The 13991-nt window shown below is 45.7% G+C and overlaps 1 protein-coding gene across 1 annotated transcript in view; it reads right to left on the bottom strand.

Annotated features, from left to right (window-relative positions):
• Window positions 1–13991, bottom strand: part of LOC110507051 (glutamate receptor ionotropic, kainate 4) — a 450996-nt gene that overhangs the window by 24892 nt on the left and 412113 nt on the right. Inside the window, exon 12 of the mRNA XM_036965131.1 lies at window positions 570–677. Within this exon, the coding sequence (XP_036821026.1) occupies window positions 570–677 (108 nt within the window). The remainder of the gene's footprint in view (window positions 1–569; window positions 678–13991) is intronic.

The following is a 13991-nucleotide window of genomic DNA, read 5'->3' as shown; positions in this document are numbered from 1 at the left end:
TCAACATTTACATTGTAGTCATTCAGCAGATGCTCTTATCCAGAGCGACTTACAGGAGCAATTAGGTTTAAGTGCCTTGCTCAAGGGCACCTCGACAGATTTTTTTTTACCGGCTCGGGGATTCGGTTAGTGGCCCAACGGTCTTAACAGCTAGGCTACCTGCCTTTCGCCCTCAAGGCAGAGACGTCAACTCTATGAATGACAGGACAGTTTTAGGTGCCATGGAGAAATACCTCCCCACTACACCTTATTTTCAACCACTCTCCATATCTACACCAAGTGGGTGATCCAGCACATACAGTACCTGTCATTTGGAGTGTGCCGGTGTGACGGTGTGACAGGGCGGCGTGATTTACTACGGTGAAGTACTACGCCACCATACTTTATTATCTACCACTCTCTCTATTGTGAACGTGGAGTGTACACTTGCATGTCCTGTGTATGTCATTCTGAGTGTGACGGTGTGGTATGGAGGAATACTACCCCACTACCACTCTCTCCATTCTAAACCAAATGGATTGTCCAGAACGTGTGTCACTGGGAGTGTGTTGCCGTGACGGTTCACTCACCAGAATAGTGGTGATGGTGAGGGTGGTGTTGAAGAGAGTGTCTGTCACGTTGATTGATGGAAGCTTCCTCTCCATGGACAGGCCCTGCTCTGAGTGCCACTGGCCAATCTGCCAGGGGGATATAGATACCCACACACACACACACACACACACACACACACACACACACACACCAATGCACATGCCAACACACACGCAGGTGTACGCACGCACACGCATATATCACACACACAGAGAGAGAGAGAGAGAGAGAAAGCGAGAGAGAGAGAAAAAGAAAACTGTTAGAGAGTTCATCAAAGGGCCAGGCAGCAAGCAGCCTATCAAACTAGCCCAACAGACAATCCTCTCTCTTCTGATCTGCAACCAGTGTCACCGAAGCCAGTCTCCCCCTCTTAAGGTCAGCCTTAAGGTCAGCCTTAAGAGGGGGAGACAGCGAAAGAGAGAGGGAGAGAAAAGGCAGCGCGAGATAAAGGACAAAGACACATGCTGCTCCTTGAAGAAATACATTGGGGCATGTGTTCAATCAGGAGACAACAGAATGTTTTCTTTAGCTCAATTACACCCAATTCTCTGAAGCGAGCCAATGTCCTCATTAGAGCTCGGCTGGCGCCCCTCCACCACTTCTCCTTGCACACCTCCAGCAGGGCCTTGTATGGTCATCCCATCTTGCCTGTACCCACCCCAACACACATGTCACTCAGTGGCGGTGCTACATCATGCCTAATTTTTCATTTGGTATGGTAATTACAAAGCAGCATGGTTCATTGGGCTCTCTGCTTAACGTCTTTTGTTGAGGTGTTGGTTAATTTATCATTCCCTACCAATCGATCCCTGGCCGGTGAGTGGCTGGCTGCAGTAGAGTGGCTGTGTTTATTTGTATGTATGTCTGTGTGTGTGTGTGTGTGTGTGTGTGTGTGTGTGTGTGTGTGTGTGTGTGTGTGTGTGTGCGTGTGCGTGTGTGTGCGTGTGCGTGTGCGTGCGCGTGCATGTTTGTGTGCATTTGGTGTGAGAAGATGTGCATTCTGAATAGATTTTTTTGACTATGTAGCTATTACTTTTCACTGTCACGCGGTGCAAAGCAGTGAGATACCATTATACCACCTATATTTGACTGACTGACACATAATAGCCTGGGCCTTTAAATGGCAAAACTCCTTGATACTGATTTATAGTATGGATTGTCAGTGACAATAATTGTAGAAAAGCATTGACGCTGACTGCTAAATGGCATATGTGACTTACATAGTACATATTGCGTGCTCAAAATTGCTTCTTGAAGGCTGTGCGATAACAATGCCCTCCATATGCACGAGACCCATCCTTTCTAGTATACTGAACAAAAATATGAACGCAACATGTAAAATCTTGGTCCCATGTTTATATATCCCAGATATTTTCCATATGCACAAAAAGCCTATTTCTTTACATTTTGTGCACACATTTGTTTACATCTCTGTAAGTGAGCATTTCTCCTTTGCCAAGATAATTCCATCCAACTGACAGGTGTGGCATATCAAGAAGCTGATTAAACAGACATGATCGTTACACAGGTGCACCTTGTGCCGGGGACAATAAAAGGCCACTCTAAAATGTGTAGTTATGTCACATGACACAATGTCTCAAGTTTTGAGGGAGCATGCAATTGGCATGCTGACTGCAGGAATGTCCACCAAAGCTGTTGCCAAAGAATTGAATGCTCATTTCTCTACCATAAGCCGGCTCCAAATGTCATTTTAGAGAATTTGGCAGCCAACCAGCTTCACAACAGACCAGCGTGTACGGCGTCTGTGGGCGAGCAGTTTGCTGATGTCAACGTTGTGAACAGGGTGTCCCATGGTGGCGGTGCGGTTATGGTACAAGCAGGAATAAGTTACGGACAACAAACACAATTGCATTTTATCAATGGCAATTTGAACGCACAGAGATAGCATGACGACATCCTGAGGCCCATTGTCGTGCCTTTCATCCGCTGCCACCACCTCATGTTTCAGCATGATAATTCACGGCCCCATGTCTCAAGGATCTGTACACAATTCCTGGAAGCTGAAAACGGCCTGCATGCTCACCAGACATGTCACCCATTGAGCACGTTTGGGATGTTTTGGATCGACGTGTACGACAGTGTGTTACAGTTCCCGCCAATATCCAGCAACTTCTCACAGCCATTGAAGAGGAGTGGGACAACATTCCACAGGCCACAATCAACAGCCTGATCAACTCTATGCAAAGGAGATGTGTCGTGCTGCATGACACAAATGATAGTCACACCAGATACTGACTGGTTTTCTGATCCACACCCCTACCTTTCAAGGTATCTGCGACCAACAGATGCATATCTGTATTCCCAGTCATGTGAAATCTATAGATTAGGGCCTAATTCATTTATTTCAATTGACTGATTTCCTTATATGAACTGTAACTCAGTAAAATCGTCGAAATTGTGGCATGTTGAGCTTATATTTTTGTTCACAATATATTATGAATCATCTGGAAGCAACTGTGAAATACTGATTCATATCATACAAAAACTGTGTAATCAAGCAGATGCATACAATGCATTCACAATATTCTTGCTGGTTTGCTGTTTTCTCAAGACGTTGAGCTTCACTTGACTAAGACACGTTTCCAAGGCTAAATCCAGACAGTCCTTTCTACATGCTTATTAACATAATCAGAGACTCCATCTGAAGGTTTTACCATTCTTCCCAGAGTGAACTCCTGATGCGCAACAACCCCCCCCCCCCCCAAAAAAACGAAAGACTCCCGGAATCAGATATCTCCTCTGAGAATATGATCAAAAGATCTTACGTTCCATTTCCTCTTTGTTGTACTCCTCCATGGTGCACGAGAACGAGAGAGACAGCACCATGCACACACAAATGGAATACAAACAGGGGTGTAACAACGCTGCGCTAGCTGCCGATGGCTTCCGGGAATTAAGGCGGGGCTGGGGGCGGGGGGGGGGGGGGGGGGGGTGAATAACATGTGCACCTTGCAGGGATCTTGCAGAACGTTGTTCAGCAATCAGCTTGTGCAATCAGTTGTCAAGTGCATCTCCCCTGTAAGACAGACGTGGTGGAAGGCAAACGCTCAGCAATGCACCACCAGGCACGGGCGGTCTGCGGCGGAGCAGAGGGGAGTGAGGAGAAGGGCAGACGGTTAAGGACGGGTAAATGAGAGGCAGCACAGGCTGCCCGGGACAGAAATAGAGGGGCTGAGTATGTGTGTGTGTGTGTGTGTGTACATTTGTGTGAGTGCGTGGGTGTGTGGGAGCAGGAAGAGAACCCAGGCATCCGCCAACAGGGAGGAACTGCTCTGAGTGTGGCCCCCTGCTCAACTCAGCTAGCTATGACAATAGGGAATGCAGCGCACAGCAGCTTGCACAAACACTGTAGAGATGAGACACAAGTGAGACCGTACACCTACCCATAAACACACACTTTAAACACACACATACAAAACACACACAAGCCAGATCTGATCTGATCATGGCGTACATATACTGTATATACTAGTGTGCCTATGTGACAGAAGTGGTTTGGGGGCAAACCAGGACACATACACCACCCGATGTCACAGGAAGGCCAAAAAGATCATCAAGGACAACAACCACCCGAGCCACTGCCTGTTCACCCCGCTATCATCCAGAAGGCGAGGTCAGTACAGGTGCATCAAAGCGGGGACCGAGAGACTGAAAAACTGCTTCTATCTCAAGGCCATCAGACTGTTAAACAGCCATCACTAACATTGAGTGGCTGCTGCCAACATACTGACTCAACTCCAGCCACTTTAATAATGAAAAATGTATGTAATAAATGTATCACTAGCCACTTTAAACAATGCCACTTTATATAATGTTTACATACCCTACATTACTCATCTCATATGTATATACTGTACTCTATACCATCTACTGCATCTTGCCTATGCCGTTCGGCCATCGCTCATTCATATATTTTTATGTACATATTCTTATTCATTCCTTTACACTTGTGTGTATAATGAAGTTGTTGTGAAATTGTTAGGTTAGATTACTTGTTAGATATTACTGCACGGTCGGAACCAGAAGCACAAGCATTTCGCTACACTCGCATTAACATCCGCTAACCATGTGTACGTGACAAATTCAATTCCATTTGAACGACCTTACGCTCGTCTTATTAGACTCCTTGCCTTGACACCTGAGAACATGTAAGCTCCCAGAGCTAATGCCTGGGCTTTAACCCAGTGGTGTTAAGAAAACCTTAAATGCTGGTTCTTTAGCTGTTCGGGCCACACGTTGACAATTCGATACATGTACTGTACACACAATTTATCTGCCAATCTAAACAGTTCATTGTCCTCACTCGTCCAATGCTGCCCGTCTGACTTTAACAAAACATTTGAGTGGCACTAAAAACAGCCCTTTCAACAATCAAGAACATGACATGAAGACCGGCCAAGGTAAATGGGAGTAACTGTGTAAGTGGCGCCCATATCCTGCTAATTAAAATGGAGTACGATGAATCGGAAATATGACCAATGTCTCTCAGTGCACCTCACATACAGTTACATACACTGTAACGTCAGTGTCAAGCAACAAGTTATTTTCCTTCTAGCTCCTTCGTCACAAGGTGTTTACAAGTGATCCTTTTGGCCCTCGGGAGTGTGGCAAGAACCTTTCCCCGGGGTGGAGAGAGAGTTCCGATCGATCTTGCCGAAGCACAACATGGTGCTCACTCAATCCCCATCCTGCGTCTATACACCACAAACTGAAGATCCAATGATGTCTTTTTCCTGTGCTCTAGAATAATAATAGTCCTACTGCACAGCTATAGAACCTCTTCAAATGCTAATTGAGCTAACTGCCTCTCTACACCTTCATGTTTAATTCGGGTTGAGCTGTTTTCTCCACAGTGACTCCTCAGGAGAAGTGTGAGCTGCGATAGCGAGAGGAGAGGAGGAGATTAGTGTCCTAGCCAGGAGTGGCAGTCATTTACTGAGGAACCAGAGCAGAGTGCAGGGAGAAAAGGAAGAGAACAAATCAATGGAAAGGTGTGAGGAAGAGAGCAGGGAAGCGGCGTGGCGTGTGTGAGGGATTACCCCCGGGCTCATTCTGGCACCTGAAATTACAGCGTATAGGCCCAAGATAAGGGCCCTTGCTCAAGGGAAAGACACCGTTCTTAGATTTCCGTTTGAAAAACGCAGCAGAGCCATTAGGACCTGGCAAGCAGGGCTGTGTTCTGACAAATACGTATATCATGCTACGGTGCTACTGCTACACCACCAGTATCTTGTAGGGTAATGTAGACACCAAGCCGTTGCTCTGTAGCTAAAGGATTTGGGTTTTGATGGTGGATAAGGACTGTGTGTGTGTGTGTGTGTGTGTGTGTGTGTGTGTGTGTGTGTGTGTGTGTGTGTGTGTGTGTGTGTGTGTGTGTGTGTGTGTGTGTGTGTGTGTGTGTCAGTGTGTGCGTGTGTGTGTGTGCATGCGTCAGAGGAGATGTGCATGATGTGGTTTTCCAGAGGAGTTGTGTGATGCTAGCTATCTCACCCTTCATTAAAAAGGGTCATGTTCATTCAGCACAGAACGGAAAGAGAGGTTCTATTTGAACTTGTCCAGTAAGAAAAGCTTGTCCAGTAAGAGATGCTTGGTACGGTGTTCCCTATTGAACAGGTCCCAGGTGTGCCTGTAGAACTGCATCTCCCAATGAGCAGAATGGTGGATCACTGCATAAATAATCGCTGCCTTGCTAACACAGAGATGTGCACTTTGCTTCGCATAATGAAGAGGGCTCTAAATCAAAATAGCGCAAGTCATAAAACGACAATGTTATCTCAACAACCACTAGGGGAAATGTATGCTATAGAGAATAAAGGCGTTCTGCGTGTGTGTGTGTGCGCGCGTGCGTGTGTGCGCGTGCGTGTGTGCGCGGCTGACTTGGCTTTGTTATGTTGCCGCTCTAGTAATGACCACACCAGTCAAGGAAAGGCCAGCCCAAAAGGTCAGGCTCGTTTATGTGCTTTCACGACTTGACCTTTCAATACAATCAAAATTTCAATTTGTAACGCCTACCAGGCGAACAAAAACATTTGTTGTTAGTTCCATGATGCAAAAGCCTGTTTCCCACATTCATTCTATGGTATTACCAGTGCGGTGGCCGCGGCGTCACCTTCTCCGTTGGTATAACGAGCACCAGCGCTGGTTTGAGAGAGGGAGCCGAGCGGCCGCCTGAGCACTTCAAAGCGCACGTCTGCCATTCCCCCTTCTACACACGCGCAGGCACACACACAAACACGCACGCACGCACACACACACACGCACACACACACACACACACACACACACACACACACACACACACACACACACACACACACACACACACACACACACACACACACACACACACACACACACACACACACACACACACACACACACACACACACACACACACACACACACACACACACACACACACACACACACACACACGATGCCCTCCCAGCCACTGTCCCTTAAAAACCAGGATTGTTCAGCAAATGTCTCTTTTCCGTCTCTCTCTCTCTCTGGATCCATTCTTGGGCCACACAGAAACGGGTAATGGACAGGGACCAGGTCTTAGTTGGAGACAGCGGTTAAATAAAGTGCTACAGGATGCAGCAGACTGAGGGTCCCTGCCTCTCCTTGGAGCATGTATGGAGGAAACACTAGTACCGGGCAACACACACACACACACCCGTCTGTGTATCGGCCATACTGCCATGTTTCTACTAGAGTGGCTCTGCTGCTAAGCCCTGGCGCCTAAAAGGACTGCATAGTGTAGGGTGACAGAAAGACAACAACACACACACGCATGCAAAGTGCGCACACGCGCATACACCCACCCACACCCACCCACCCACCCACCCACCCACCCACCCACACATACAAAGTCTCAGTCAGCCTTGAAATCCGCTAAGGCTGGGGGGATCTTGCAAACCAGCTCATCCATTCCGCTTTTGATCTATTCCCCATCTCCAATCTGCATGCAAACTGACAAAAAGCAAAAAGAGGAAAGAGCATGATGTCTCAGAGACCGAGCCAGAGAGGGGACAGAGGGACAAATGAGCCAGACAGGCACATGGGTCACTGTGAGTGTGGTCCAAAACTTGCTCTGTACATCTGCATTAAAACCATGTTCACTCGGAGACCGCTGAATCACAAAGCTTTTACAATCGGCTTCAGTCTTTAATCTCTGAAATCATAATCAAAGGATGCGAACGAAAGCGTCTGCAGAATCGCTTTCCGACAAATATACCGCTGTTCACAAAGCTAACACTGACTTCCAGGAAGCACTTTCAGATCCATCACAATTACTCCAGGAAAGTCTTAACTGACTTGCCAGATTAAATAAAAAAAATATAGAAAAAAGGGGGAGCGAGAGAGAGAGGAGGATTGGTAGAGAGAGAGACAGAGCAAGTGAGGATCGAAAGAAAGAGTGCGAGAGGGAGGGAGGGAGAGAGAGGGCTCTGGGGATACATAGAGCAGAGGAAAGAAAAGAGGATCTAGAGGAGCAAGAGCAATCTGATCAGCAGGGCAAATACCTTGTCAGGTGATGAAATTCATCTGGGGGGGCAAGTGCCTTCTCTTTATTAGAGCTAGAAAGAAGTCAATGTGAGCGAGGTAAAGGATGACTTTCTGTGGTATGTGGTCGAACTGGGTGCGGGGACAGACTCCTCAGGGGCCAATGAGTGGCTGTGCCTGGATACACATGCTCTCTGTCTCTTGCTAGGACTTACAGTATACAGTGGTGTAAAGTACTTAAGTAAAAACATTTGAAAGTTCTACTTAAGTAGCTTTTTGGGGTATCTGCACTTTACTATTTGTATTTTTGACAACTTTTACTTTTACTTTTACTTTTGCTTCACTATATTTCTAAAGAAAATACATTTCCCCTGACACCCAAGAGTACTTGTTACATTGTGAATGCTTAGCAGGACAGGAAAATGATCCAATTCACACACTTATCAAGAGAACATCCCTGGTCATCCCTACTACCTCTGATCTGGCGGACTCACTAAACACAAATGCTTTGTTTGTAAATGAAGTGTTGAAATGTGCCACAGCCTATCCCTACATTAAAATAACAAGAAAATAGTGCCGTCTGGTTTCCTTAATATTAGGAATTTGAAATTATATATATTTTTACTTTTACTTTTGATACTTAAGAATATTTTAGCAATTACATTTACTTTTGATACTTAAGTATATTTAAAACCAAATACTTTTAGACTTTTACTCAAGTAGTATTTTACTGGGTGACTTTCACTTTTACTTGGGTCATTTTCTATTAAGATATCTTTACTTTTACTCAAGTATGACAATTGGGTACTTTTTCCACCACTTACGGTATATGTCCAGTCTCACTCTATAAAAAAGGTATTTGGCTAATACTGTCTGGAGGCTAGTGCTTTTTGTTCTATTCTGAGAACTGTCCTGCAGACTAGAGGTTGATAAGGGAAAATGACTCCCTTGTGGGTCCTGGGGGATTCTGACAGGAATGGGAGTGAAGTCAAGTTCGGGACATCACGGGACAGGATCGAAAGTCCACAGGAATGGGCAGTACAGGAATGGCTATAAATCGATAGACCCACCCACTTGGGAGCCATGTTTTTTTACAGACAGAAATACTCCTCCGTTTCGTCAGCTGTCTGGGTTTCTGGTCTCGGACGATCCCGCAGGTGAAGAACCCGGATGTGGAGGTCCTGGGCTGGTATGGTTACACGTGGTCTGCGGTTGTGAGGCCGGTTGGACATAATGCCGGCTTATGGTAGAGAAAGGATCATTCAATTCTCTGGCAAGAGCTCTGGTGGACATTCCTGCGTAATATGTGTAATGATCATGCTTTTTAATAAGCTTCTTGAAAGGCCACACCTGTCAGGTGGATGGATTAAATTGGCAAAGAAGAAATGCTCACTAACACGGATGTAAACAAATTTGTGCACAATTTTAGAGAAATAAGCTTCATGTGTGTATGGAACACTTCTGGAATCTTTTATTTCAGCTCATAAAACATGGGACCAACAATTTACATGTTGCGTTTATATTTTTTGTTCAGTATATATGTGTGGAGCATTTCATTTAAAAAAGTGTGTAGGCCTAATATAGTTTACTTAATAAAAATCTATTCAAATTAAATGGTAATTTCCCCCATCCTCCTTCTGTAGGCTCACTGTTTTGCCTCCCTCCAGTTGTACTCACCAGTCACTCCTTTACCTCAGATGCTTTTTTATTTTATTTTATTTTTTACCTTTATTTAACTAGGCAAGTCAGTTAAGAACAAATTCTTATTTTCAATGACGGCCTAGGAAAAGTGGGTTAACCGCCTGTTCAGGGGCAGAACGACAGATTTGTACCTTGTCAGCTCGGGGGTTTGAACTTGCAACCTTCCGGTTACTAGTCCAATGCTCTAACCACTAGGCTACCCTGCTTAACAAGTGAATGATGAAGGCTTCAAGAGAGGAATTGCATCATCTCGTTGCAGGCATCTCGTTGCAGGAACCATCACTCACAGAGCCATTAAAAGGAAAGAGCAATGTTTTGGCTAAATTTGATAGAGTTGTCTTTGACAACGAAGGAACCGAGTACACGGCTTGTAAAAAATGCTGCTGTTTAATCACATACCACCCAGAGAGAGGGACAAGAGGCCTGGAGCGGCATAGCGGCTCTACTACCAACCACGTTACCAGTCAAGCCCAATTGTTCCTTCAAAGTGCACACGGAGACATACACATTAACACATATCCATTTGTTCATCCGACTCTGGGTAAGTAGAAGGGCTGCCTTCATTGCCAAAATCTTTTAATGTGGTTGTTATCAGCTGTGTATGCAAGCAACTGTCTCTTGATTGCTGAGCAGCAGGCAACGAAGCAGTTGCTATGGCTACTCACACACAGGGCGGTGGACAGACAGACCAGCAGCTAATGGAGGAAGTTATTTATGATATCAGTACAGGACAGTACGGGCAAACATTTGACAGGACAAGACGGGACAGGAATGAATTTTCACTCCTGTGTCCACCTCTACTGCAGACTCGGAAGGCAGGTAGCCTAGCGGTTAGAGACGTGAGCCAGCGAGGATTGCCAGTTCGAATCCCGGATCCGATGGGAAATGAGCTGGTAACTGGCCGGTTGCTAGTATCAAATCCTAGATGCCATTGCCTGCCGTTGTGCCCTTGAGCAAGGCACTTAACTCATACCAAGATAATTCTCAAGGGCACAGTACATATTAGTTTGCAGTATAAAATGACTATCCTTGGCTGCTGTGCCAGTATCAATTAATGAAACCTAATACAGCGACTGTAAAACCTTCATGTAATTCATCTCCAACTCTTCTCGAGCTCAGGCTCTATCTGTGCCTTATTAAGCCCTGAGCGCTGTGCAGGTGTGCACTTAGTGACTGGGGATATCGGCAGCACACTAAAAAGGAATGGTCCTTTCCCACAAAGATATCATCCGGAGAGTACCTAATTGGGGGACTTGAATGGGAGCGGCTTAGCCGTCGGAGCACTATGGTGTCGAGCTAAGCTTCTGGTCCCCGACACTTTGTGAAGGTGTCAGCCTCAACCCCAGCCACCACACTGGCACATTAGGCCCAAGCTACGTCTGTCAGGCCTGCTCAAAGAGACGCTCATTTTCCAGTGGAGTCATGGGTGACTGCGCCACATGGAGCCGTCATGAGGCCGGACCCTTTTTAAAGGTGTCAGACTGCCCTGCTGCTGTGCTGTCTGCTTGGGTGGAACGTCAAGCTCCCCTCTTCCATGTGCCGTTGCAGCAGCAGTCAGCGATATAAATTGAATTGAGTGCCGTGGCACGTCACAGCCACAGCAGCTTATAGAGTTCTCAGACTCTTCAGAGATAAAGGAGAGAGGAGAAGAAAGGCAGATTGGCGTAATAAACGGGGAACGCCGCCGACAGGGGAAAAATAAATAAATCCAATATACAAAAAAAAAAAGAAAGTGGAATGCAAAATGGGGATGTTTACCCTAGAAGTGCGGAAGCTCTGTAAATAACAGAACTCAAATCATTTGATGTAGATTAAAGTGGCCCACTGTGCAAAGTTCCTCTTCCCCGTGTTGACTCAGAGTGAGGGAGCGATATAAAGACATGATTCCTTCCTCTTTTTTTCTATCTTCTCTTTCTTGTGAATAACCTTGCTTGTGTGGATTACAAGTGCAAGCCGTGCCTTGAGGTACATGCAGTCAACAAACTATATAGCAGCTAGCTAGAGTTGTTCCCCTTCAACCATTCTACTTGGCCTATAGGTAGTCACCTATTAACATACAGTTTTGCCAGGGCAGTCATACCCATACGACATCTACTAAATTACTACAGCGGCTATTTCATAAACCCTCAAAGTGCCATAACGGGGTGGAAATGGCAGCCATATACTCCAAGTCGATATTCACGTCGTGAAAAGGAATTGCCCTCGACCACTGCCAGAAATGGGGGAAAACAAACATTATTTTCCCCATTTGACCCCCATTGTAAAAGAGCACATTTCGTCATGGATTTTTAGTTCAACAGAAATAACGAAACATCCCGAAAAGCTGCTGTGCTGTTCAATGTAGTAACCAGGTTAAAAAAAAATCCAGACCTATGGTTGGAAATGCTCCCACGTGAGGAAAAGATCTGATGAGAAGAGTCCTGTGGGTCTTCAGGCTATTAGGCGTGGGGAAAGTGGGAAATGTGGTGACCCGGTGTCCAAGTAGACTACACGTGTCTAGTACTGTAGCTAAACTATATATGTACAAAACTATATGGACACGCCTTCAAGTTAGTGGATTCGGCTATTTCAGCCACTCCCGTTGCTGACAGGTGTATAAAATCAAGCACACAGCCATGAAATCTCCATTGAATAAAATTGGTAGTAGAATGGCCTTACTGAAGAGATTTAACTTTCAACGTGTCACCCTCATAAAATGGCACCTTTCCAACAAGTCAGTTCGTCAAATTTCTGTCCTGCTAGAGCTGCCCCGGTCAACTGTAAGTGCTGTTATTGTTGAAGTGGAAATGTCTAACAATGGCTCAGCCGCGAAGTGGTAGGCAACACATGCTCACAGAACGGGACCGCCGAGTGCTGGAGCGCATAGAGCATAAAAAATCCTCGGTTGCAACACTCACTACCGAGTTCCAAACTGCCTCTGGAAACAATGTCAGCACAATAACTGTTTGTCTGAGAGCTTCGTGAAATGGGTTTCCATGGCCTAGCTGCTGCAGGCCAGTCAAGAACTTGACTGACATGCACAGAGCCCTGACCCCCATTGAACACCTTTGGGATGATTTGAAATGCAGACTGCGAGCCAGGCCTAATCGCCCAACATCAGTGCCCGACCTCACTAATACTCTTGTGGCTGATTGGAAGCAAGTCCCTGCAGCAATGTTCCAACATCTAATGGAAAGCCTTCCCAGAAGAGTGGAGGCTGTTATAGCAGCAAAGGGGGACCAACTACATATTAACTCCCATGAGTTTGGAAAGAGATGTTTCGACGAGCAGTTCTCCACATACAGTTGGTTATGTAGTGTAAATGTGGGGGGAAAACATTTAGTACAGTTTGTTTGTGACTCCACTCACTACTTGTAGCTGTATAGTCGATTTGTTTGTGTTGTTGATCTTGGCTAGCTTAACCTCGTGGTCGGTAGCTAGCTAGCACTCACTCACGTGGCTGCAAGAACATTATGCTTTTTTAAAAGTAGTATTATGCTTTATTATGATGCTTTTCTAAGTCTATGAGAATGCTAGAGAGCAGAAAATGTTCAAAAGTTATATTTAGCCATGTAGTTTTCTTAAATGTAGTTTTGTAATTGACTAAAACAAGCACACAACAAGAAAATTGTTGTTGAAAAAGGTGAAGTTTTTGCAGTGAGCCAGTGGGGTAACCTAGTTAACCACAGGTAGTTTTCCCCACAGGTAGGTGGGGCCACAACATTCTGGGTGTGTTCGTCAATTCACTCTAGAGTGCCAGAGTACGCGCAGAGAACATTGTCAGAGTTTTCCTCTCAGAGCGTTCAGAGTACACACTGGACGCTCTGGCTGAGGAGTAGGGTTGGGCCGAGGGTTCTCACCTCACAACGGCAGCCAAGCACCGAAGCTAACTGGCTAAAATTGGCTAGCTTGCTAGCTACTTCCAGACTCAAACGAGAGAACACCTCACTCTGGCAATTTTACTTGCCCTAGTAAAGCTGGTTAGGCTGTTTTCATGTGATATAGAGCGTTGGTGACTGTAACTGTGCTGCTGGCAACAATTTAATTATGTTTTTTTCCCGACGTTTACTGACACCAGACATATTCAACAGGTGTTGTGTGTTCGTAAATCAATCAGTTATTCTGCGCTCTGGCACACTCAGACGAAAGTGCTCTGAAATCAGAGTAGACAGCCAGAGTCAATTTATGAAGTT

The sequence above is a fragment of the Oncorhynchus mykiss genome, chromosome 27 (genome assembly GCF_013265735.2).
Source record: "Oncorhynchus mykiss isolate Arlee chromosome 27, USDA_OmykA_1.1, whole genome shotgun sequence".
In the NCBI taxonomy this organism is placed as follows: domain Eukaryota; kingdom Metazoa; phylum Chordata; class Actinopteri; order Salmoniformes; family Salmonidae; genus Oncorhynchus; species Oncorhynchus mykiss.
This window is presented reverse-complemented; position numbering and strand designations above follow the sequence as displayed.